We start from the raw sequence: 27122 nt of genomic DNA, 5'->3' as shown, positions 1-27122 counted from the left end.
TGGAATCAGAGCATGCAAATGACAGTCAGCCTCATTTTCTCACTAAGCCTCCAGACTCTTCCAATTATATCCACATAGACACGATGGTTACTTAACCAGGAATAGCTTTTGCACTCCCAAAGTTTGCTAATGCCTGACTTCACCTCATACATAAACTACTACTGGAGCTAAATAAAGGAAGTCTTTATAATGTGCATTTACTGGCATTGATTTCAGGAACATTTGTGCAAATATAAATATACACACAAGTAAATAAATATCAAGAATACAGTCATTCAAAAATAAGCGAAACTAGAATTAATGTAAACTGCAGGACACACTGATCACTGACACTTCAAACGCACCAACTCTTAGCAGTGGATCACTTGACTTGTGCATCAATGAAGAACAGAGCTAGCTGTGAGAATTAATGTGAATTGAAAAAATAACCAAAACTAAAAAATACAGTGAGACACAGAGGTATTTGGTAAAGCCTCAATTTATAATAAGAAAGCAAACGACAGTTTAGAAACAGTGCCTATCTTGGGAGTAGGCATGCAGTGGGACTGGGAAGAGGCAGGGTCACTACGATGGTGTTGGCAATGCGCAGATTCAAACGCTGGATACACGTACATGGGCATTCACTGAGTTGTTATACCTTAAAAACTGAGCATATCAACTTCCCACACATCAAGCACTTCATCACAAAAAATAAAATGCAGAATCAGACAGGCATCTAATTCTGTAGTCACGACATCCTTTGAGATGCACTTATCATATAATGGAGTACTTGGTTCAAGTCTTGGCTCCACTTTCAACCCAGCTTCCTGCTAATGCAGACCCTGGGTGGCAGAGAAAATGACTCAACCAATAGGGTTACTCTCACCCATGTGGGAGACCAAGATTGAGTTCCAGAACTCCTTGCTTCAGTCTGGCCCAGTCCTAGTTGTTGGAAACCATTTCGGGAGTGAACCAGAAGGTGACCGCCTCACTCTCTCCCTCTATCCCTCTCTCTCTCTCTCTAAAGGTGAGCTACTATATTATATTAGGGAATTGATGTGTTCCACTATGAAGCAGTTATACAGTACAAGCCTCAGTCGAACACAATGTCAGATTACAAGTATTACTTCCCAGGTATCTAGATAGGTACAGTAAATGAGTAAGTTAGAATATTTCAGTCAGCCTAATATGAGTTTCTCCTAAGATCCTTAGGTGAGCAAATACTTCTGCTTCCCATCTAACACAGTCTTAGGGGAAAAGGAGTTACAATTAAACGATGCTTCCAACTTTTTAATCAAAGAGACTACAACTTGAACAAGAAGAATAAACAAGTTGCTCCACTCCTGCTAAGTGTCAGGTAGGTAGTGAGCCTTAAGTGACTCTGAGAACACACCGTGACAGAAGGTGGTGTAGACAGACGCCTCACTGTAGCTGTGTTCCTGGAACCAGACTTCAGGCAAGGTTTGTATAAGCACTAGGTGGAATGTCAAGAGAGCAGGCAATCACAGGCCAGGGGCAGGAGGACGGGCAGGTCAGGAAGCTCCACAGATGGAGGTGGGAGTGTCCGGGCAGGGTGGGAGCTGACAAGTAGAAGAGGAGTGGGGAACAATCCTCTTCCCATGCTTCAAACCCTGGCTTACTCCTAATTCCCCCAGGACCTTGGGAAGCACCTACAGCATCTTTCTGCATCTGCTGCTTGATTCTCCAACAGCTAACCATAGCATTCACACACTCCCCAGGATCAGTAGGAAGACTGCAAGAGATAATGACAGAAGTGTTGAAAACTGTTCTTGCAACACAGCCCTCAACAAACGACAGCTCTCACTTCTGTGACAGGTACTACTCAGAAGATTTCTATATAAGTTTTAGGAAAAAAGTCCTTATAAAACAATACAGGTGATCTTCACAGAGTTTAGGGAAAACAATGCTCTGAAAATTTAACGCATGGATTTCAAGCACAAGGAAAATTATCTTTTATTTCTCACTAATGTTTTTTTTAAAAAGGATAATTATAAACCACTATGAGTATGATTCCAAAAGGTGAGGAGAAATGAAATCTTAAAATAAGCGTATTTTATCGCCAAAAAAAAAAAAAAAATACCCTTGTGGCTAAATCCTTGCCTTACATGCACCATATCCTATATGGGTATCGGTTCTTGTCCCAGATGCTTCACTTCCCATCCAGCTCTCTGCTTGTGGCCTGGGAAAGCAGTAGAAAACAACCCAAAGCCTTGGGACCCTGTACCCAGAGAGAGACCCAGAGGAGACTCCTGATTCCTGGCTTCGAATCAGTTCAGCTCCAGCTGTTGTGGTCACTTGGGGGTGAACCAGCTGATGAAAGATCTTTCTGTCTCTCTCCTACTCCTCTGTAAATCTGACTTTCCAATGAAAAAATAAATAAATCTCCAAAAAAAGTCAATGCATTGAATTTTTATAATAGATACTTTCCATGAATTTTTGAAGGCCCCTCACCTATATAGAATGCTAACATCTGCAAGAGGAACTATACAAATCTACATGATACTTGTCCATATGTGTTTACAATATCTATGACAGAACGAAAGAAACTGGTTAATGACTGTTTATTTTACCATTTATATCATTTACCCCTTTATTTCTGTGAAGGTTTTCCTTTTATCTGAAAAGGCACAATTATAGAGAAGGAAAGAAACAGAATTTCCATCCTCTGGTTCACTCCCAAAATGGTTGGAACAGCTAGAGCTGGGCTAGTCCAAAGACAGGGGCCTAGAGCTTGTTCTGAGACTCCCATATCAGTGAAGGGGCCCAAATACTTAAGCCATTTTCCATTGCTGTCCCAGGAACATTGACAGGGAGATGGATCTGAAGTGGAGCAGCTGGAACTCAAACTGGTGCCCATATGGGAAGCCAGTGCCACAGGCAGGGGCTCAGCCTGCACCTGACCCATCATTATTTACCTGCTCTTAGAAGTCATTAAAATTGATCTCTTTTTTTCTTTAAGGAGAAATCAAAGTAGCTCATAGCAACAGATGTGGGGAGCAGCCGACCCCACATGGATGAGGGGCTTCAAGATGGCAGCTGGCCGAGTGCCAGGAGGCGGGACTTGTCCCACCAGTAGGCAGGCAGGAAGTCACAAGGATAGGCTAATTCTCCCTCACTGCAATTGCTGGCCTATCAGATAGCACCCCGTGGACCAGGGGCAGAAGTGATTGGTGGAGAACTGTATATAAGCAGCCTGCTTTCGGCAATAAACCCTTTCGGTTCGCCTGCCCCTTTTCGTTTGCCCTTTCATTCGCTTTCACTTTTTTCATTCGTTCATTTGTGTATGTGTTTATTCGGTGTGTGTGTGTGCTGGTTGCGGTGGTGGTTCCTGTTTTTACCAGGCCCTTGAAATTCCTCGTCATTTTAGAGTCGCTGCAGGGCGGCGACAAATAGAAGTGAATAGTGGAGGTGGAGTCTAAGGTCTTCCTAGCATTTGCAATGTAAGAGATGGGAAGAGAGGAGAAACAAGATGGTGGAATAGAGTAAGGACACATTTAAACAGATGGAGAATCATTAACCAGGATGAAGCAGAGAGGCCACAATCCAGAGAAAGGCCAATGGCAGAAAGACACCTGGAGACCCATGGACATGGGGAAGCAGCAGAGACAGCAAAGCAGTGTTACAATGACCAGATATCCCAGCAATGGTCAACAGTCATAACTCCACCAGCAGCAAGGTGGGATAGGGAGTCCATCGGGAGGTCAGGAAGCAAACCCAGACTTAGAACTGCCCATCTACTGATTTGCTTGATTCAATCATGAGCAGAAACAGGGTGGCAGAGCCCAAGCAGGCAGGTGCAGGAACAGGGTGATTACACAGCTCAGGCTCCCACCAGTGCCACATCGGGCACATGTCTGTGTACTGAGGAAAAGGCTGTAGCAGGGGGCGGTGCCAGAGGAACAACAGCGAGCTACACAGATGCTGAGCTGGGACAGAACTCACTTCCAGCTCAGTGCGTTGCACTGATCTCACAGGGAAAATACCAACTTGGCATCTTACAGGTTTACTCAAAACAGGCCCACATGGCCTTTAGCCCTAACGTCCAGCACATTCTGGCAAGACCAGCACTGCTGACAACTCAATGATTTAGGACAGCTAATGGCTCACTAACCCCTGGACACTGCTTCAACCAGGACAGGGAGTGAACTGTGCAGGCAATGGTGTGGCCACAGCACAATTTCACAGGGGTTTGGAAAGTGGTGAGCCAGGAGCTAGGAATATGGAGACCAAGGTGGAAGCCTAGCACAAGAGTCCAGGAATTAAACTCGCTGGAGGAGTGTCACAGTGACTGTAAATGAAGAAGCACGTACTGAACACAATCAGTAAATTCAACTTGTAGGTCAGTGGGCACCAGAGCTTAGAACTGGCCTAAGAAGAGGAATCTGCTAACCAGAATAGCAATGGCCAAGAACAAAGAAACAGAGGCACAATGAATATTCCGGCAAAGGAGCAAAAGACTGTCAACCTCAAAGGAAGACATCAAGGAAACGAGAGATAAAAAATTTTAAAAACTTGTTATAAAGCTTCTTAACAACAAGGAGAAGCATACTCAGGAGTTCCAGGAATTTAAGCAATGTATCACACAGGAAATAGCAACATTGAAGCAAAATCAAGACAGATTATTAGAAATGAAGGACACTTGGATCACGTTAAAAGCCCAGTGGAGCACTGGCTGGGAACAGGCCTGTTTGTGGAGCTTGAGGGTGGCGTTGGCTGGGTGGAGGTTACCACTAAGGGGCGCAAGAACTGGAAAGGGGCTGAGTTCTGGTCGGGTCACAGTTGTAATCCCTTGGCACAAACATGGATTCAGACTTGACGCACCATGCCAGGTTAGACCGCAACATAGTTTGGTGCTCTGGAGGACCAGGGTAGATGTGGGACGGACTCGGCTAGGTTTCAATCCCAATTGAGCCATATATGAGCTATATGTGGGTATGGACGAGCCGTGGCTGGGCTGAAACTCTCAACAGCAGGAACCAGAATGGGTTGAAGAGCGGTGCTGGCCAAAGGACCTGCTGGTATGCGTGAAGCCTGACACCAGGAAAGGGTCTGATGGAGGAATCTGAACAGTTCCTCTGACAGGACACTGACCCTAGAAATAAACGCAGGAAGTATGGAGGTAAACAACCCAGAAGAGGCTTTGGAAAGTGACCCACTGGCATACACTTGGCTCGGGTTGGGGACAGACCAGGCTGAGTCAGTTCACGTCATCCACTGGCAAATCTGAGCGCTGGGGGCCTGGCCAGGTTTGGTTGCGATGAAAACAGTACAAAACACCAAATGCCAAGGTGAAATGGCCTGTGCCAATAGGGAATGCAGCACCCAACGAGCACACCTCCCACTGGTTTAGGTGAGGGACGAGCTGCAATACTCATTGGTTCCAATGGAGGTCGGGGTTCAGGATAAAACCAACCCAGGGGTTACAACCACCAGCTGATCGGAGTGATGGACTGTGGCGGGCACTGTGCTTACTAGTAGTGCATGTAGGAGCCTGGACTGGGAACACCTCAAAGTTTCTTTGGGGATTCCCCTGAACAAAATGGAGGAATCAAAACATTAACCAAGAAAAGATGGAAGATGGAGTAGATCAAACAACCACCTCAGCTATATGTTTGCAGCGAAAAACTGGACAAGGGGAAACTCTAAGATGGACTATGTCAATCAGTGGACTCTGCACCAGCCTCATCGTACCTGGACTGTTGCTGATGATATGTTGGAGCTTCTAATTGATCGAGGTGATGCTCTGCTGGCTCTGCCTTCAAACCTGAGAGGGCCTCCCTAAGAGGCCGTTGAACTTCAGTGAGCAAGTGGGATGCTGGACTCTGTATGGTGTGAGCCTGTGATTAGGGAATCTCAACGGAACTTGAGCTGTGGTTATGCATCAAGGTGAAGGAACTCACCATGGAGGAAGGGTTTGGGGTGAAGGGGGGAGAATCCCAGTACCTATGAAATTGTGTCATGTAATACAATGTAATTAATGAATAAATGAATAGAAAAAAAAAAAAAACAGTGGAGGACCTGGCGCAATAGTGTAATGGTTAAGGTCCTCACCTTGAACGTGCTGGGATCCCATGTGGGCGCCGGTTCTAATCCCGGCAGCTCCACTTCCCATCCAGCTCCCTGCTTGTGGCCTGGGAAAGCAGTCGAGGATGGCCCAATGCTTTGGGACCCTGCACCCGTGTGGGAGACCTGGAGGAAGTTCCTGGCTCCTGGCTTCAGATTGGCACAGCTCCGGCTGTTGTGGCCACTTGGGTAGTGAATCATCAGACAGAAGATCTTCCTCTCTGTCTCTCTTACTCTATATATCTGCCTTTCCAATAAAAAATAAATAAATCTTAAAAAAAAAAAAAACAGTGGAAGGCATCAATAATAAAATGAGCAAGGTAGAAGAATCTCAGGATTGGAAGATATTTCTTGTCACATGGGGAAACAATCAAGCTGAAAGGGGAACCAAATCAAGCTGAAAAATATACTCAAGAATTAAGAGACACGAGTTCCAGAAGACGCAGAAAGAGAAGCTGGGTTTAAAACTGTATTCAATGAGATCGTAAAGGAAAACTTCCTTAATTTGAAGAACTGGGAAACAACATCCAGGAGGGGCACAGAACTCCCGGATAGGGCTGACCAAAAGTGATCTTCATGACATATTATGAGCAAGCTCTCCTCTGTTGAACACAGGGAAAAGATCCTTAAATACACATGTGAAAAAATCAGTTAACATGTAGAGAGATCCCAATCAGACTTACAGCTAACCTCTCACAGGAAATCATACAAGCCAGAAGAGTATTAAGTGGCATATTCCAAATTCTAAGAGGAAAAGATCGTCACCTAGGTCCTGGTTCATATCCCAGCTACTCCTTCCCATCCAGCTTCCTGCTTGTGGCTTGCGAAAGCAAGAGAGGATGGCCCAAAGCCTTGGGACCCTGCACCTGCGTGGGAGACCTGGAAGAGGCTTCTGGCTCCTGGATTTGGATCAGCTCAGTTCCAGCCATTGCAAACACTTGGGGAGTGAACCAGTAGATGGAAAAATCTTTGTCTCTCCTTCTCTCTGTAAATCTGACTTTCCAATAAAAATCAATAAATCTTCCAGCCAGGGTGTTTCTTACACCTTGCAAGCCCTTCCTGACCTACTCCAGAAGCACACCACGAGCTCAGCTCCTGACCTCCGGCACACAGAGCTCCTGCTACACGGCCCACTTCTCACATGGCCCACTTTCCGTTCCTGGGACTAGTCCGGCACAGTCCCACTTCAGGGACTGTCTTCCCCAAACTCCTTTCTCTGCTCCCTTTTAACTAGGTATGTGTTTCTCCTTCAAAGTGACCTTCTCAAAAAATCTCTGCTCAGAGGTCACCTGCTCCAAATAGATCTCTCTTTTTTTAAGATTTATTTATTTTTATTGCAAAGTCAGATATACAGAGAGGAGAGGCAGAGAGGAAGATCTTCCGACTGATGATTCACTCCCCAAGTGAGCACTCCATCCACTTTTTAGGAAATAAGGATTTTTTTATTTATGTGAAGGAAAGAATGACAGAATCTTCATCTGTGGTTCACTCCTGAAATGGTTGCACTGGCCGTTTGGTCAAGCCCAGTCAGGAGCCTGGAACTTGATCTGAGTTTCCCATGTTGCCCAGGCACATTAGTAAGGAGCTCGATCAGAAGTAGGGCTGCTGAGACTCAACCCAGTGCTCAGATATGGGATGCCCTTGTTGAGGCTGATAGCTTAGCTCACTGCAGCACATCACCAGACACAAACCCTTTTTTTTTCAATAGCAATTCTTTTCAACCAAACTCCCGTTCATCTATTTTTTTTCAGTATACCATCTGTCCTCATGTTATCTCTTCCCCCAGCATGTCCTCTTGCTGTAAGACCTTGTTGGGGGGGGAGGGGGGCAGCATTGTGACACAGAGGGTTAAACCACAACCAGGGATGCAGGAACACCACATGGATGCCAGTCTGAATCCTGACTGCTCCACTTCTCATCCACCTCCCTGCTAATGTGCCTGGGAAAGCAGCAGAGGATGGCCCATGTGCTTAGGCCACTGAACCCATGAGGGAGATTCAGAAGAAGCTCCTGGCTCTTGGCTTCAGATTGGCCCAGCTCCTGCCATTGTGGGCATTTGGGGAGTGAACCAGATGAATGCTATCTCTGTGTCTTTCTCTCTCTGCAACTCTACCTTTCAAATAAATCATTAACAAAGCAAACCTCGTTTTCTTCACCACTCAAGTTCAAGCATTTAGAACAGTGCCTGCCACATCAGACGTACTGAATGAATATTTGCAGGATGATTTATGCGAACGACTGACTTGGCTAACGTAAGTTTCAAGCTCAAAGATAAACAAGGGGACCAGCGCGATAGCCTAATGGCTAAAGTCCTTGCCTGGACTATGCCAGGAACCCATATGGGCATCAGTGATAATCCTGGTAGGCCCATTTCTCATCCAGCTCCCTTCTTGTGGCCTGGGAAAGCAGTCGAGGATGGCCCAATGCTTTGGGACCCTGCACCCACATGGGAGACCCAGAAGAGCCTCCTGGCTCCTGGCTTTGGATCTGCAGTTCTGGCCGTTCCAGCTGCTTGGGGAGTGAATCAACGGACGCAAGCTCTTCCTCTCGGTCTCTCCTCCTCTCTGTATATCTGACTCTCCAATAAAAACAAATAAATAAATCTTGAAAAAAGATAAACGTGGTCTTAGACCCAGTGTCATCTATTTTTAGCCAAAAAAGTGTTCCTGAAGTCAACACTAAAAAGGCATGTTAATCAAAAACTAGTGAGATTAGATCACAATAGTAATTACGTTGTTGGCCTCACTTTCTCTAACCTAGCAAACGCCCACTCCATCTCTCCTCTCACCACCATTGGAGATCCACATCCACATTAATGAACCTAGCTTTTCTAACAATGACTGAATAGTTAACAGACATTGTACACAAGGAAAAGCCAGCTTCGATATCATATGAGCAACATTTCTCACTAAGTAGAAAGCAAACACTGTCTCCTGATACGGAACCCTACAACAAGAACTGTAACTTTGCTGAAGCCACTCATTATTTCTCATTGATTTAATTCCAATTAGTCAATTGAGGCAAGACACAACAAAACCCAGGCATTTTGAAAGCAGGTGTAAGCAAGGTTCAAGGTATCAACATCAGCTGTGCTCCATATCACAGCTAGCTTCTTAACAAAAGGTAAAATACTCAAATTTGAGAATAATTTACCTAAAGAGCCAGAGCTGTGGCATAAAAACAGGTAAAGCTGCCACCTGTGTCAACAGCATTCTACATAGGTGCCACTTTGAGTCCAGCTCCCTGTTAACATGCTTGGGAAAGCAATGGAGGGCGTTCCAAGCCAGGATGCAAGGCCTGGAAAAAGCTGCTGGCTTTGTTTCAGCCGTTCGGAGAATCAACAGGTGCATGAAGAATTAGCTGTACCGGGCCCGCGTAGCAGCCCAGCTCAAGTTCTCACCTTGCACGTGCTGAGATCCCTTACGGGCACCGGTTCTAATCCTGGCAGCCCTGCTTCCCATCCAGCTCCCTGCTTATGGCCTGGGAAAGCAGTCAAGGACGGCCCAAAGCCTTGGGACCCTGCATCTTGGCTTCGGATCAGCACAGTTCCCACCAATGTGGCTGCTTGGGGAGTCAATCAATGGACGAAAGATCTTCCTCTGTCTCTTTCTCTGTATATCTGACTTTTTAATAAAAATTTTATAAAATACAAAATTCTGAAGAATTAACTCTGCCTTTTGAAAAATAAATTTTATGAATTGTATAAACAGTGCTCAATGTTGTTTTCAACCCTCATCTCCTTCCGGATACATTTTAGAAGTGTAACTAAATCATAAAGTTTATGCAACTTAAGTTTAAGTTCAGTGACATGGCAGTCAACTAAACAATGGTAGAGCATTGACAGTCAACCACAGTGCTTTAAACATGCACTGTGCCCTAGAACGCAACACAGGCTCAGGGACTGATCCCAAAGCCTGGGGTTCCAAGCATATTTCCATCATCTCAGCTGCTGTGGGATTTTGAGACTATTCTCTAATTTCTTTTGACTCTACAACACCTGCTACCATGCATAAACTTCAGGTAAGAACACCTGTTCCATAAAGCTGTTTGTGAGCATAGTGTATTCAACCCACAAGTACATCAAGCACAGATACATCCTGTTATAAAACCATGTGCAGTGGATGGAACAGTAGCAGCCCCAAGCTGTTCGCGGAACTGTTCAAGGGTCGCCACCTGGGGAAGCTATGAGAGCACCGCCCCGCCACCCCATGCCGAGCACAAGCTTGGAGCATGTTCCCTCCTATCCCGGTCAGCCCCCAAATTATTCAGCCTTGACAATAAAACTGATAAATCAAGTTTTGCTCACGCTGCTCAATCCACGTGTTCTGTGAGGAATCTCATCTAACTTCTTCCGGCTTAAGACAGACAATGAGAAATAGAAACGTTCCTCCGGGATCAACTTTTTCTGGGCAAAATGCTGTTGTCACCTAGCTGCTTGTCGCAAAAAGAGAGCTGAAACAGTAACCGCCACCGTAAGCAGCTCAGTGACGGACATGTCTTTAGCAAACTCGCCGCAGTAGCCAGCCTGCTGGTGGAAATTCTGGGTCTCACCCTAAACTTCCGCTTTCCAGGGTTACCACTGCCCCAGCGTGGCTCGGTCAGTCTCCACCCGAGCTCCATTCCTCCAGGGTATTTTTCCCTCACACCACCAGCTAGCTGCAAAGGGGAAGTTAGTGCTCGGGAGTTACCCAGCTCTTCCTTGTGCCCTGTCACCACGAGGGGAACCCGGGCGCAGACTGACCGTGCCCCGCCGCATACGGTACCTGAATCAGGCCCTGCTGGAACAGGGCACTATGCACGCAGCCAGGGACCGTCCCGAGCAGCTGCACCGAGTGGTTCCCGCTGTGGATCCTCCAGCTTCCCCGCAGGCTGTAGCTGTGCGTCTCGGCAGGGGAACCTCTTGGGCACAGAGCAAGCAGCAGGAGCAGGTGCAGACGCATCTCGGGAGCCAGCACTACGCAGAGGGTTGGTTCCTCTCGCGGTCAGCGAAGAGCGGGAAGGGGACTGGACGGCTCTCACTCTCCAGGGTCGTGCGGCCCGTCCGGGCCAGGCTCCACCCCCAGGTCAGCTGAGTGCGCCCGAGGCAGCGCCGGCTGCGGAGAAACTCGCCGGGCCGAGTGGTGGGGGCTGCAGCCCGGGTAAAACACCGCACGCTGCGGAGCTCTACGGAGTCTGGCCTAGCGCACCTTCCCGCTGCTCCGATAGGTACAATAAAAGGCAAACAAACCAAACCTTGCCCACTCTTCGGGGCGCAACCCGGGACGCAAAATGGCACAAAGTCTCAGAGAGGGAACCTACAGTGTGTGGAGACTACAGCTAAACAGACTCCTCACTCCTCTGGAAAACCAAAACGGGAAGACAAACTACCTTTCCGTTCCCCGACCCTACCCTCACCTCACCACCGAAGTGTGTTCCGACCCTTGACTACGCCTCCCGGATACCTGGCGGCGATCACGCCCACCTTCCGCAGCTCCACCTGCTGACCTCAGAGCCCGCCCCAAGCTTTCCACGGGAAGTCAAATACTGATGGTGCCTCATTCGAATCACGTGAGCCATTATTAGTGGCCCAAATGCTTCAGTTTCTAAAGCTGCGAAACTGCAAGAGGTAAGGCCCGTCCTTAACAATGCCACGGAAGCCAAGAAGTGCCAAACCTACTGCTGGTCTTATTTCGGGTCTAAGTCCCACTTCTGTAGTGAGCCTAGGAAGATGAGTTTCACGCTATAAAGCAGATGGACTGATTCCTGTTTTGACGTTATCTGCATTAATTTTCTCCTTAGGAAGAACGCCTTTCCCTCAACCTGAACTTTGTTTTGCTTGATAATGGCCCTGGAATTTCCCCCAATATGTAGGCACAGATTAGTTTTGAAGCCTCAGCAGTTTTTTCAAGCCCAGCATCTTGGTTTAGAGACTGGATTTTGCAGCCCACGCCCCTGACTTCCTGAGTCCAAAGACACTGATAACAAGGTTTATGGCCATCGGAGTGACAAAGGAATAACTTCATAAATCCCACAGTTTCCAAGCAAGAAAGTATGGATATCATCTGTTCTTCTATTAAGAGATATTTGAATAATGTTTTAGGAAAGTGAAAATACATTCCTCCTTTCAGTCTGGAATATAAGCAAGGCACCATTCAGGTTACTACGTTTTGAGAACAGAGAACATCTGAGGAAAAGCAGAAGCCCTCCTGAATGCTCCTAAAGCTGCAACGGGCACAGCTGACAGGAGAAAGCTTTCATCTCTCTCTCTTTTCTTTTTTAGTTTTTTTGTTTGTTTGTTTTTAGTTTTCATCTCTTTATAGAATAATGTTTCATCCATGATTTCCTGGAAGAATAAATCCTTTTTGAGATACCCAAAAAACTTTTCAACTTATGTAATTTAAATCCATGGCATCCAACAGAATATTAAAATAGTCACAGATTTGATTCTGTAACTTCATCTTGTACACATGGAATCTATTTTGATCACCTCACTGATACGTCCCCAAATTGAGTTTTTTGGAAAACTCATAGTTCCCTGACTTAAAGAGACAAATAAGGCCTACAGAGCTAAATGACAGACCGGGTCAGCATCCTGCCTGTTACAGCAGATGGACCGGGACTGCTAGGCTCTGTGCCGTGTGTCAGACACTACTTCCACATTTCTAATACTTGTATATAAAGCTGGAAAGCTCATTAAAGCATTGTGATATATCAAGACCAAAGATGTCCCAAAACCATGAGCTAAGTGGAAGAAAACAGAACCCTATTGGGATGTTAGCTGATGTCTTCCTTTATTCCCAAGGGTAGGAAAGGTAGTCCAGAAGGATTTCCAGGAACACTCCAATCTGAGACTGGAGTTATGTTGCAATACATTGCAAACAGCACCTTAACTCAGTGTCACAACACCGACCATACTTCTTAAATTTTAAAATGTGATATTGCATTTCAAGTGTCCCATAGCGCCACTCTGGACATCTATAAGAAATAGAAATTGAGGCCATGGGGGCCAGGGCTGCGTGGCCTAGCAGCTGAAAGTCCCCACCTTGCATGCACCAGGATCCCATATGGATGCCAGTTCTAATCCTGGCAGCCTCACTTCCCAACCGTTCCCTGCTTGTGGCCTAGGAAAGTAGTCGAGGACGGCCCAAAGCCTTGGTACCCTGCACCAGCGTGAGAGACCCAGAAGAGGCTCTTGGCTTAAAATTGGCTCAGCTCTGGCCATTACAGCCACTTGGGGAGTGAATCATCGGATGGAAGATCTTCCTCTCTGTCTCTCTTCCTCTCTGTATATCTGACTTTGTAATAAAAATAAATAAATCTTTTTTAAAAAAGATTTATTTTACTTTTTATTGGGAAAGGCAGAGTGACAGAGTGACAGAGGAAGTGATAAAGAGAGAGGCCTTCTATCCAGTGGTCTACTCCCTAAATGGCTGCAACAGCCAGGCCTGGACCAGGCCAAAGGACGAGCTGGGAGTTTCATTGGGTCCCAGTGTGGGTACAGGAGCCCAAGCACTTGGCCCTTCTTCTGCTGCTTTCCCTATGCTGTAAGCAGAAAGCTGAGATCTCTGTTCTTTTATTTAATGATACTCCACTTTGAGCCCAGGAGTGTCCCCCAGGTAATACACCGCTTGTCCAGATCCAATTTTATTGTCTACTCAAGAGCTCATACAGTTGTTTTTCACTATACCTCAGTTAGAATTAAAAATTGTTGCAAGTTTTTCTTCATGTTTCTGATCACCTCATTTGAGCAATGGAATTGTCATGTTTTTCTGAAACACCCGATAATGTTCTGCTGTTTGCCCAAGTGCATTAGCCAGGAGTTGGAGCTGAAGTGGAACAGCCAAGATCTGGACCCATCTGGCTGGCACCTCAGGCAGCAGCTTTATGTGCTACACCACAATACCAGGCCATTGTTTTTTCCTTTTGATGTAATTTGAAATTTAAACGTGCATCACAAAATTAGTATAGATTTTTTCCTTTATGCCAACTTAAGTATTAACATATTATATACCCAGAGAAGGCTAATCAAGTCTAAGATGTCAACACTGATACCAGGCTGTTACCTGAGCTACTTCATTTGTATTTTACAGTTTTCTTTTAATGCTCTTTTTCTGTTGGGGGGATGAGGTTCCATTCCAGAATTCCATAACCTATTTAGTTGTGTTTCCTTAGCCTCCTTGGATCTGTGACACCTCCTTAGTCTTTCTTTGCCATTTGTAAACTTCACAGTCTTGAAGAATACTAAACATCCTGTGGAGTGTCCTTCACTTTGGGGTTGTGCAAAATTTGGCATGGGTAGATTGAGGTTTTCCGTTAGTGGGAGGATCCCAGAGAAGTGAAATGGCCTCAGCACAGAACAGCGTGCACAGAGGGTACTAACATGCATCTCTGGAGATGTCAAGCTTGCTCTAGTGTTCAATGTGTCTGCCAGGTTGTTCTGCTTTCAAGTCACTGTTCATTCTTTGGTAATCAACAAATACAAAATGGAGAAGAGTTATTTTGAGCCTATACAAATATCCTGTTTCTACTTAAACTTTGACCCACTGAGGTTAATTTCCACAGGAGATCTTCTCTACAGCTATTGTGATGTTTCTGGAACCAGGAGGACTTTTCCACTCGCTTCATTGCTACTGCATTTATCAGTTGGCATCTGTCTATAAAGAAGATTCTTGTTTACTCCCAAGCTATACACCTGAACCTGCCTACTCACTAATTTCTAGAATTAATCATTATTTGACATCAGTTTTAAATATGGTACATCGAATGTTCTCTGATTAGTCCAAGTGGAGTCTTTGAATACACACATCAAAATGCACATAAGTCAAGGCCCAAAATGCAGGATTATGCATCAACATTTCTGAGTTGTAAACATCAACATGGGTGTAGAAGCAATAACTCTGATCAAAGGTGGACGTGAAGAAAAGCACTCTTAACAAATTGAGATACTTTATTACTCGAGGACTGTGTGGGGGAAGAACCAGCAAGACAGATGAAGAAGGAAAAAAGAAACAGAAGGAGGCTGTGTTCTCCTTGTAAATGAAGGACAAGTATATTTAAGGGCCTGGTATGACAGCCTAGTGGCTAAATCCTCACCTTGCACACATCGGGATTCCATATGAGCAACGGTTCTAATCCCGGCAGATTCACTTCCTATCCAGATCCATGCTGTGGCCTGGGAAAGCAGTCGAAGAGGGCCCAAAGTCTTAGGAGACTGATAAGAAGCTCCTGGCTCCTGGCTTCCAATCAGCTCAGCTCCAGCTGTTGCAGCCACTTAAGGAGTAAGCCAGCAGATGGAAGATTCCTCTGTCTCTCCTTGTCTCTGTAAATCTAACTTTCCAATACAAAATAACTTTTTAAGAAAAGAATATATTTAAGGAATGACTGGGAAAGAAAATGTGGTGTACTTATCCATGATGGAGTGTTACTCAGTCGTAGAAAATGAGGAAATCTTGGCATATGCTACAAAATGGATGGAACCAGGGTTAATTACACTAAGTGGAATAAACCAAATTCAAAAAGGAAAAACAATTAAGGCAATCATTATTTTCATCCTTCTACCTTGATGCCTGTCACATACCTCTTTCTGGTTTAGATGCCTTTATTGCTTCTTGTTAGCTTTTTTAAAAAAATAAATTCCAAAAAATAATTTTTTACTGTTGTTTTGACTTACACATTTCTACTACTCTACAATTCCTCCCTTACTAAGATTTCATCATGGGCCTGGCTCAATAGCCTAGCGGCTGAAGTCCATGCCTTGAATGTGCCAGAATCCTGTATGGGCGCCAGTTCTAATCCTGGCTGCTTCAGTTCCCATCCAGTTCCCTGCTTGTGGCCTAGGAAAGCAGTCGAGGGCAACCCAAAGCTTTGGGACTCTGCACCCACGTGGGAGACCCAGAAGAGGCTCTGGGCTCCCGGCTTCAGATTGGCTCAGCTCCTGTCGTTGTGGCCGCTTGGGGAGTGAATCATCAGACAGAAGATCTTCCTCTCTGTGTATCCTCCTCTCTGTATATCTGACTTCCCAATAAAAAAAAATTCAAAAACAAAAGATTTCATCATGATCTCTTTTTTTAAAGATTTATTAATTTTTATTTAAAAGCACACTCACAGAGAGAAGGGTCTTCCATTGGCTGTTTAACTCCCCAAATAGCCACAATGGCTAGAGCTGAGCCGATCTGAATCCAATCTGAAACCAGGAGTCAGAAGCTCCCTTGTCCCCGGTTTCCCCACTTGGGTGCAGAGCCAAATGACTTGAGCCCTCTTTCACTGCCTTTTTAGGCCTTCATCAGGGTGTTAGGTAGGAATGGAGCAGCTGGTACTAGAACTAGCATAGTAGAGGATTAGCATGTTGAGCCACTGTGCTGGCCCCTCAAGGTCATCCTTATTGAGGTGAGAATATAGTGCCTTAACCACTAAAGTGCCACATTTTAAAATTCTAAAATACCACTATTACAGTGCTTGGATTCCAACGCCAGCTCTATTTTTTCTTTTTTTTTTTAATTAATTTATTTTTATTGGAAAGGCAGATATACAGAGAGGAGGAGAGACAGAGAGGAAGATCTTCCATCCGATGATTCACTACTCACATGGCCGCAACGGCTGAAGTTGTGCCAATCCAAAGTCAGGAGCCAGGAGCCTCTTTCTGGTTTCCCATGCGGTGCAGAGTCCCAAGGCTTTGGGCTGTCCTCGACTGCTTTCCCAAGCCACAAGCAGGGAGCTGGATGGGAAGCGGGGCTGCTGGGATTAGAACTGGCGCCCATATGGAATCCTGGCAGCTGCAAGGCGAAGACTTTAGCAGTAGGCTACTGTGCTGGGCCCATCAGCTATCCTTCTAACTGAGCTTCCTGCTAGTGTACAGGAAAGCACAGGATGATGATCAAATAGTTGGGTCCTTGCCACCCATGTGGAGACATAGACTGAGCTTTGGCTCTTTGAAATTTAGGGAGTGAACCAACAAGAGCGAGTCTTTCTTTCTGTTTATCTCTTTGTGTCTGCCTCTCAGATGAAATAAATATAAAAATATATTATCTTGAGACCCTATGCAACTGTGCCATAAAATTTAAAAAATAATAATAAACTTTAAAAAATTTAAAATATATTATCCTTGAGCCAATGTTGTGGCATAGCAGACACGGGATGCTGATATCCCATATGGATGTTGATTTGTGTCCCTAGCTGTTCTACTTCCTATCCAGCTCCCTGCTAGTGGTCTAAATAAAAACAACAAATGGGCCAAGTCCTTGGGCCTCTGCCAGCCACATAGCCAACCTGGAAGAAGCTCCTAGTTCCTGCCTGATCCAGTACTGGCCAAATGTGGCCATCTGGAGAGTAAACCAGTGGATGAAAACTCTCTTTTGTCTCTTCTTTTTTCTTTGTAACTCTAACCTTCCAGGTCTCATGTGGGTGCAGAGATCCAAACTCTTGGGCCACTCTCCACTGACTTCCCAGGCACATTAGCAGGGAGGTTATGGTGGTAGCAAGGACTCCAATTTGTGCTCAAGTGGGAATATCAGCCCTACAGTTGGCTACTTAATCCATTACACCACAATGCTGCCTTTGTAGCCATTGACTTTGTAAAAATGCTGTTCCCTCATTCTTCTGTAAAATACTCCAATCAGGAAAGGAATCACACAGTAGGTTAAACAGGAGCAATTTAAAGAGTGACTGTATGATATTAGGAAACTGTATCTATATTCCTAGGACCAAGAGAGAATACTCAAGGAAAGACAAACTTGAAAGATGTTCATATCTTATCGGAGAAGTTGTGTAGTTCAGGATAGTGGGTAGAAGAAGGTTTGGCTGGCTTGACATGGCTCAGGCTAGTCTAGAGTAGCAGGGCAATTAAGGAAAACCTCTAGATTACAAGCAGCAAAGTAGGTGATTAGCAACTGGTAGTGTGGGCCTGCAATGGAGTCAAGATACAGATGGGGTAGGAAGTCTATAAGAGAACTCTGGCTGCAATGCGAACAGCAGAAGGGCTGGCAGCTATGCAGTCTGGACTGTACATGGGATATGCATGGGTTGTGCAGACACTTGTATGATGAATGACTCTAGCCATCACTTCCCAGGTAGGTTTCAGAGGGCCATGCAGAAGCTTTGAGTTCCTTCTCAGGAAGGTTGCAAAAGGAGGGACAGCCTTGCAAAAGGCCACTAGGTCACAGCTAGACTGTGGTCTGGACCTGTGGATATTCACTGGTTACCAGCAGGCATTCTTCAGGCAACACTGCTAAAACATCACTCCAGTGCTCTTCCTCCAGAAAGAGTAGCATCATGCTCATTTTAAAAGATAAAATCTTAAAGAATTCAGTTAGCCCAGAAAATATACTAAGCCTAGAGAACTCGGGTTCTATGAGACATGTGTTTGACCAAGTCATTTTTACCACCTTGTTTCTTTTTTAAGATTATTCTTGGGCCCGGCGGCGTGGCCTAGCGGCTAAAGTCCTCGCCTTAAACGCACCGGGATCACATATGGGCACCGGTTCTAATCCCGGAAGCCCCGCTTCCCATCCAGCTCCCTGCTTGTAGCCTGGGAAAGCAGCCGAGGACAGCCCAAAGCCTTGGGACTTCGCACCCGTGTGGGAGACCTGCAAGAAGTTCCTGTATCCTGGCTTTGGATTGGCATAGCATCGGCCGTTGCGCTCACTTGGGGAGTGAATCACCGGATGGAAGATCTTTCTCACTGTTTCTCCTCTCTGTATATCTGACTTTCCAATAAAAATAAAAAAACAAATCTTAAAAAAAAAATTATTCTTATTACTTTCCATAATATATTTTTGCAGGTGTAGGTAGGATTCCACTCTTGCCCTCCCCTGTCTCCCTCCCCGTATCTCCTTCGCTCCATTTTCTCCCATACTATAACTGTAGTGCTGTCCTTTAAGTTTTAAGTTTGACATTCTGCTTTTTAGGTACATCGGGGAATTCTAGGTATTGAAAAAGATAGGGGCCCGGCGGCGTGGTCTAGCGGCTAAAGTCCTCGTCTTGAATGCGCCAGGATACCATATGGGCGCTGGTTCTAATCCCGGCAGCTCCACTTCCCATCCAGCTCCCTGCTTGTGGCCTGGGAAAGCAGTTGAGGACGGCCCAAAGCTTTGGGACCCTGCACCCATGTGAGAGACCCGGAAGAGGTTCCTGACTCCCGGCTTCGGATCGGCGCAGCACCGACCCGTTGCAGCTCACCTGGGGAGTGAATCATCGGACGGAAGATCTTCCTCTCTGTCTCTCCTCCTCTCTGTATATCCGGCTTTCCAATAAAAATGAATAAATCTTTAAAAAAAAAAAAAAAAGAAAAGAAAAAGAATATCTAGTATCACTTTGTTCCTTAAACTCATTTCATCTCTTTGTGCTCAAGCCTACCTTCTGAGTTAAGTCTACTTTTTGAATTTCTGGGTGTACTATTATTAGTTGTTTTTTTTTTTAAAGTCTGGCTGGTCATTTTTATAGTCTGCCACTGTTTACCCATATTTTTATTTATTTGAAAGGTAGAGTTACAGAGAGTGGGGAGGAGGAATGAAAGGGGTCTTTCATCCACTGGTTCACTCTCCAAATGGCCTATCTACCCGGGGTGGGCCAGCCCAAGCCACAACCAGGAAGCACTGGTGTCTTCGGGATCTCTCACGTGGGTGCAGGGGCCCAAGCACTAAGATTATCTGCTGCTGCTTTTCTGGACAGATTAGAAGGGAGTTGGATCAAAAGTGGAGCCACTGGGAACACAGCCATAGTACTAGCCTCTTCCACTTCTTTAATTTCTTCCACAATGATCAAGAGATGTTTGTGTACTCAATTAATTAAATTTCCATCATTACATAAGTGTTTGGCAATTCTCCATCTGTAAAATAGGGACAGTAATAAATGCATGTGATAAGTCTTTACAAGTGATGAGAGTTAAGAGTTAATATATGTTAAGTTCAGAACATTAATTAGCATCTAAATTATAACGTGCTGGTTGATGTGACCATACAAAACCAACCATAAGATGTGCAGTTCAGCAGCATTTAGCATACTGACAAGGTTGCATAAGCATTACTTGCATCAACTTCCAAAACATTTTCTCCATCAACCAACAAAGAAGCCCTCCTGACCACTGAGCACTAGCACCCACCAACCTACTGCCTCTATAGACACTATTTCTGGATGTTCACACACATGAAATAACCATACCACCCCTCTTATGTTTGGCTTCGTTTAGGAAGCATATTTTCAAGGTCCAACCATATTGTCATATTGTATCATACACTTGTACTTTTTGTGGCCAGATGACACGCGACAGAACAGGGTACTTAAAAATGCATGTGGGAAGTGGTCAGTATAATGGCTCAACTGGTTAACTTACCTGCAAGTACCAGCATCCCACATGGGAGCCAGTACATGTCCCAACTACTCCATTTCCCATTCAGCTTCCTGCATATCACCTGGGAAAACAGCGGAGAGTGGCACAAAGCACTGTGCCAGATGCAAAACAGGCTCCGGGCTTCAGACTGGCTCAATTCTGGCTGTTGTGGCCATTTGGGGACTAACCCAGCAAATGGGAAGACTTTTCTTTCATTTTCCCTGTAAATCTGCCAATCTAGGGAAGTGGGGCAGCCAGAGCATGAACAGGTGCCAACATAGAATCCTGGTGCATGCAAGGTGAGGATTTTAGCCACTAGGCTACTGCACTAGGCCCTAAAATAAATAAATCTTAAGAAAAAAAAAATCCATAGGGCAAAACGTGGAGTGTTTGGCACTTACTGATTTCACTTGAGACAGAGTCCTTGGATTTGAGTCCTGGCTATTCATATACTTCTCATCCAGCTTTCTGGTACTGCTTATCCTAGCAAGCAGCAGGTGATGGCTCAAGTACTTGAGTCCCTGCCACCTATATGGGAGACACAGAGTAAGTTCCTGTCTGGCTTTGGCCTGGACCAGCCCTTGTTGTTTTGAGTATGTGGAACAGAAAGTTTATATGCAACTCACTCTCTGCCTTTGAAATATAACAAAATTTTAAGTGTGTAGAAACTTTAGGTACCCACCCAGGAAAAACAGCTCTTCACAGAAGCTTCACAATTTACATCCACACCAATAATTACAGGAGCTTCAATTTCCAAGAGCTTATCCATCTATCAATTACATTTTTAGTATCATGTGCTTCCTTGTAATTTGTGTATCTTGAGAAATGCCTACTCAAATCTAACCTTGTCCACCCTCTTTCAATAGAATACCTATTTTCTTACTGAACATTTAAGAATTCTATATGTATTCCGAGTACTAGATCTTTAAGACTTAACGGTTTACAAATGTTCCTCATTCTGAAATTTTTTCACTTCAATGTTGTTTAATACACAAAATATACTTTAGGACCTGGCGCCATGGCCTAGCAGCTAAAGTCCTCGCCTTGAATGTGCCGGCATCACATATGGGTGCCGGTTCTAATCCCGGCAGCTCCACTGCCCATCCAGCTTCCTGCCTGTGGCTGGGAAGGCAGTCAAGGACGGCTCAAAGCCTTGGGACCCTGCACCAATGTTGGAGACCTGGAGGAAGTTCCTGGCTCCTGGCTTCAGAGTGGTGCAGCACTGGCCATTGCATTCACTTGGGGAGTGAATTATCGGACGGAAGATCTTTCTCACTGTCTCTCCTCCTCTCTGTATATCTGCCTTTGCAATAAAAATAAGTCTTTAATATACATATATACTTTAATGAAGTCCAATTCATCTTTTATTTTCTTCAGTTGCATGTTCTTTTAATTATACAAAAACTATTGCCAAATGCAAGGGCAATGAAAATGTATCCATTTTCTCCTATGTGTTTCCATTTTAATTATCACATTTGGAATTGATCCATGTTGAGATAATATATGAGTCCAAATTCATTCTTTTTCACGTATACCTCCAGTTATCCCAGCATCACTTGTTAGAGACCCTACCGAGTTGTCTTAGCACCCCTAACAAGTATCAACTGACTATACACACAAGGGTTTAACTCTGGACTTTGAATTCTACTTCATGGTGCTTCATGTTTATCTTTGTTAATATCACACTTTAATTACTATAGCTTTGTAGTAAGTTTTGAAGTGGGTAAGTATGAGACTAATTTCTTCTCAAAGACTGATCTGCTTGTTATATTCCTTTGCAATCCTATGAAGATTCTTAATCCTATTTTTGAAAAAAGGGATTTTAAAAGGGGCTGCAATCTGTGGTTTACATTGAGGGGCATGTCACCTCAACAACATTTAATCATAAACACATCTTGAGACTCATCAAATTTCATTGTATTTTTTGTGCTTCCTTATATTCTTCTTGATGTTACTATAAATACAATTTTTATTTCATTTTTGGATTTCAAGAATTTTTGTAAAAGGTAGAGGCACAGAGGATAGCTTTTCTGTCCATCTGCTCCTCCCCAAATGGCCACAATAACCAGTTCTGACCAGGACGAAGCCACGAGTCAGAAACTGTATCTGGGTATCCCTAGTGTGAGACATGGGCCCAAGCACCTGAGCCATGTGCAACTGCCTTCCCAGGCATGTCAGCAGGAAGCTAAGGCACCGGAGACACAGCAACTGAGCTTGAACAGCGCTGACATAGAATACAGATCTGGAAAAAGGGTGAATTAGGCCTGGGGCAGTGGCCTAGCAGCTAAAGTCCTCCCCTTGAATGCACCAGGATCCCATATGGGCGCTGGTTCTAATCCCTGTGGCTTCACTTCCCATCCAGCTCCCTGCTTGTGGCCTGGGAAAGCAGTTGAGGACGGCCCAACGTCTTGGGACCCTGCACCAATGTTGGAAACCTGGAGGAGGTTCCTGGCTCCTGGCTTCCAACATTGGTGCAGCATTGGACGTTGCGTTCATCTTGGGAGCGAATCATCGGACGGATCTTCCTGTCTCTCCTCCTCTTTTTGTAATAAAAATACATAAATCTTAAAAAAAAAAGGGGGGGGTGGCTTAACCTTCAACACAGTGCTGAGCCCTGAATGTTTTTTAAATTGCAATAAGCAGCTTTTTATATGACCATTTTCTGTTAACTTGCTTTCCTTTCCGGGAGGGGGGGTGTATTTTTGATTTTCACATTGAACTCTCCAATTTGGATAACCTGTTGCTTGTTCGACATTGTTGCACATTGGCTGGCTCACTGTAAAGCAGCTCTTCCCTTGCACAGCTCTTCCTCTCCCCATCATCTCACCCTGTGAGCCATTTCTGAGTTCCTACAGATTATTTTTTGTTAAGGACTGCTCCCCTCTTTATCTGGAACCTACTTAAGAATTAATTTTCTGCTTCAGCTTTCCGGTATCATTTGCCTTAAGCTTTGTGATTTTCACAAAGCCCAATCTATCTACTTGTCAGTGAATATTCTGTCATAGAACATCAAGACTGAAGCACCACAGACTATCAGGGAAGTGTCTACAAAACCATTCATCGGGTGCATCATGGGCTTTATCACAACTGTGAAAATTAATTCATGTTGATTGGGTACACCAAATTTCTCAAGATGAAAACTGCTTTCTAGGTTACAATTCCATTTTTGTAGACTGCTCCTATTTTGGGACCTAACAGTACTTTCTTGTTGGGTCACTGACGTATTAAAAATATCATCTCTCCCTACGCTATCCCCACCCCAACTTATTCACAGAATGATATACTGTTGGTATTTTACTTAACAGATTCAGTGAACTGTGTAGTATTTGCACTGTTTCTATATTTAGAAATGAGTACTTATAACAAAGTACAAGAGAACTCTACAAGTTCAGAGAAAATGGAGTAGGAACAACTTTTCACCAAGATTTATATATGTAAAAGGAAGACAGGGAGAGAGATCTTCCATTCACTGGTTAACTTCCCAAATGTCCACAACAGTTAGGTACAGGATATGTGAAAACCAGGCCAACAACCTCATCTAGGCCTCCTACTGGGATGGCGAGAACCCAAGTATTGTTAACTACAATAGTGGCAAGTTGAACCAGAAGCAAAACATGTCATGGTGTATATTCCAGTGCTGATGCCTTTGGCACACTATTTAGAAAAACATAAGAAAATGCCCCATGTTATGTGGCTTATGATGATCCTACCAAAACAATGACAACCATCTCCACAAAGACAAAGCCCAGCTGCCAAGCCTTCAGAAGCTAAGTGAGCTGAAGTTAGGGTGCTGGTAGGGCAAGTATGACTGCAGACAGAAGAGGAATAGTAGTGGTTGGGGAGTACACTCCATCGTAGACCACTTTTATTTGGCTTTTACTCTGATATGGTAAACTATAAAGTCCAGATCTGACATGTTTGTGCTGGATGTTGAACGTAAGATGCAGCACAGTAGGAAGCCAGTAGAGACCATTCAGCAAGCCACTGTGTATTAAGAGAAAGGGAGGGGAGCAGACCGTGGCTGGCATTGAAATCTTGCCTAACTCTTGGCTGCAGCTTCCTACAATGAAGACCCATGGGAGCTGGCAGAAATGACTTAGTTTCTTCCACCAACATGGGAGACCTGGATTGAATTTCTAGTACCTAACTACTCCTATTAAAGACATACAGGGGAGCTAAACAACAGATGGTAGCCCTCCCTCCAAAGTTTGAAGACCATGGTTTCAGTGAACACAAGTAACATCAACACACTTAAGGTACAACTGAAGACAGTTGGAATCCACAATTAGCTGTTCCTAGCAATGAAGGCACAAACTATTTCTTTGGCTTTAACACTCGCCAGGTAATGCAAGCAGTAAAACAAGAGGTAGGAGAGTTCAACAATCCATAGTCTTAAAAACCCCTCTAAAACACGGGGGGGGGGGGAGGAGATAAAGAGAGTTCTTTAGGAACACAGCTGATTATAGAACCATAAAACTATTTCAAGAACAATGATCAAAAAACATGAAACATGTAATTACAGGGTAACAGGAAATAAAGCTACTATAGGCTTACAAAAATGTTTACAGTCAATTTCAATTTCCCTTTGGTCATCAACTCAAAACACTTGGCCTTTAATTTGGTTCCTCCATCTTTTGGCTGCCTTAAAGCCTTGTTTACAATTACCTTACGGTTTTTTTAAAAAGAACATCCTTGAACATCTTCATTTTCACTGGGGAGAAAAAGTTGCCTAGTTAGAAGACCACAGAATGAGGCATAACTTCAAATATTTGTTCATTTAACTGCAACATTCACATTTCTGTAACCTGGCCGTATTTTAATATTTGACCACTGGCTCAATTATGTAAATTAGAAATAACTTTCATTCATCTACTCTAACAAGTCCATGGATACAGTAACCAACCTAATTGTAAGTACTTGCTATGAACTGGTCAGGCATTAGATAGTACATCCTATAGCATCACACGTAGTTATAGGGTCAAGCACTTTTACTTGCTGCTTCAAGGTTAGGCAGACTCACAAAAATTGGGAAGGCTGTTGTGGCACATCTGGCTAAACCGGTGCCTGAAACGCTAGCATCCCATATGGACTTTAGTAGTCCCAACTTTTATTTCTGACCCAGCTCCCTGCTAATAGTCTGAAAAAGCAGTGCAAGAGCAGCACAAGTGTTTGGGCCCCTGCACTCACACAGAAGACCCATCAAGCTCCTGGCTCCTCCCTGGCCATCAGGAGAGTACATCAGTAAGTGGAAGCTCTAACACTTGCAAATAAATCTTTATCACGCATCATTTGGAGGGCTCTGTAACGCAGTCTACTGGGCTTCACCCAAGCTTGATTTATTGGGTCTGTAGTGAGACCTTATAATCTCTAACCTTCAAAAACTTTTGATGTAGTTGGTCTCAGTCACACTTATCGAGAACCATCATAATTCTTCACAGACCAGTTTAAGAAGTTCAAATTCAAACTCAAGAGCTTTAAGTTCAAATGTGGACTTCATTTGTTAGCTGGAATTACTGAGTTAGACCAAAGTGTCTTTAAACACAGACTTTAATGGTAACAATTCCTTTAAGCTCAATTAACTTAAACTATTACAAGTCTCAGGCAGATGTCACTATCAGACAATATTTAGTGACTTGCATTGGGTGCCTCATAAAATAGAAGACAAATTCACTTGAAAGTGTAACCAACAATCATTTAACAGTTTTGTTACTTCAACACAAAACATATGACTGAATCACCCCATACCCCAAATCACTAACACAGAATGATCAGTTTCTGTAAGTATACCTAAACTAAGCCACTGGGGGAAAAAAGTGAGTGTTTCACTACCCCTGAGACCACTATAATCAACTGTGGTTCATACTTTAAAAATGTGAGCACACCCACAAGCAAACAAACTGATCAATTCAAAGTAAAATCTGTTAATCACATTGCAAACTTGCCCAGGAAAAAAGTCACTTGAAACATAAAACTTACTATTAGCAGGCCAACTGGACTCTAATTCTTATAGGCTAAAAGAAACTTCAGTATTTCCTAATCTGGATACATAAACTTAAGAACAGTCAACCTGATTCCTTATTGTTAAAATCCACCTGAATCTTACAGATGGCACTATAATGCTAAATTACTAGTTCAGCAAAGGGCAAATTGTTGGATTTTTTTTCTTTTTTGAGGAACACTGTATATATGTGCTCAAGTCCAGTGTCCATACATTCAAAAGTTGGTTTTCCAGGTACTTTAAATTACTACTCTCTTAAACCTGGAGAAGCCTCTATGGCTTATTCCCTTAGAAATGATATGAAATATTGTATAAGCATCATGTCAAAGATAAACAGATCTGGACATATCTACTAGTAGTTATGACAATCAATGGTTTAGGGAAGTCATCACTAAACGCCTAAAGTTTCCCAAGGGTAAAAAGGTCTGAAAGCCAATTTAGGGGTGCATTGTAATATATAAACATGTGTTTTATTTATATTTGGCTTTCAAGAAATGACTAATCTACTAATGCTATTTTTTTGTGAATACAGAATTGTCAGAATTATTGCAAAAATGGAGCCAAAGAGCAGTTCTTACCTTGCAGAGTAATATGTCACTAATTCTCATTCATAACTTAAATCCAAAGTCTTAACAATTTAACATCTACCTTAAAAGGAGACATTATCTTTTAATAAAATAAAATAAAAAAATTCACTCACTGGAAAAATTATATAGCTGGATTAACTTTTCCCAATGAAATGCTTATTATAGAATAACA

The 27122-nt window shown here is 44.0% G+C and overlaps 1 protein-coding gene across 1 annotated transcript in view; it reads right to left on the bottom strand.

Annotated features, from left to right (window-relative positions):
- MANBA (mannosidase beta) overlaps positions 1-11313 on the bottom strand; it is an 88299-nt gene extending 76986 nt beyond the window's left edge. Inside the window, exon 1 of the mRNA XM_004594295.4 lies at positions 10827-11313. Coding sequence (XP_004594352.2) covers positions 10827-11003 — 177 coding nt within the window. The 5' untranslated portion in view covers positions 11004-11313. The remainder of the gene's footprint in view (positions 1-10826) is intronic.
- Between the last annotated feature and the right edge of the window lie 15809 nt (positions 11314-27122).

This window comes from Ochotona princeps, chromosome 7, assembly GCF_030435755.1.
Source record: "Ochotona princeps isolate mOchPri1 chromosome 7, mOchPri1.hap1, whole genome shotgun sequence".
Classification (NCBI taxonomy): domain Eukaryota; kingdom Metazoa; phylum Chordata; class Mammalia; order Lagomorpha; family Ochotonidae; genus Ochotona; species Ochotona princeps.
Note: the sequence above shows the minus strand (reverse complement) of the source record. Positions and strands in the feature narration are given on the sequence as shown.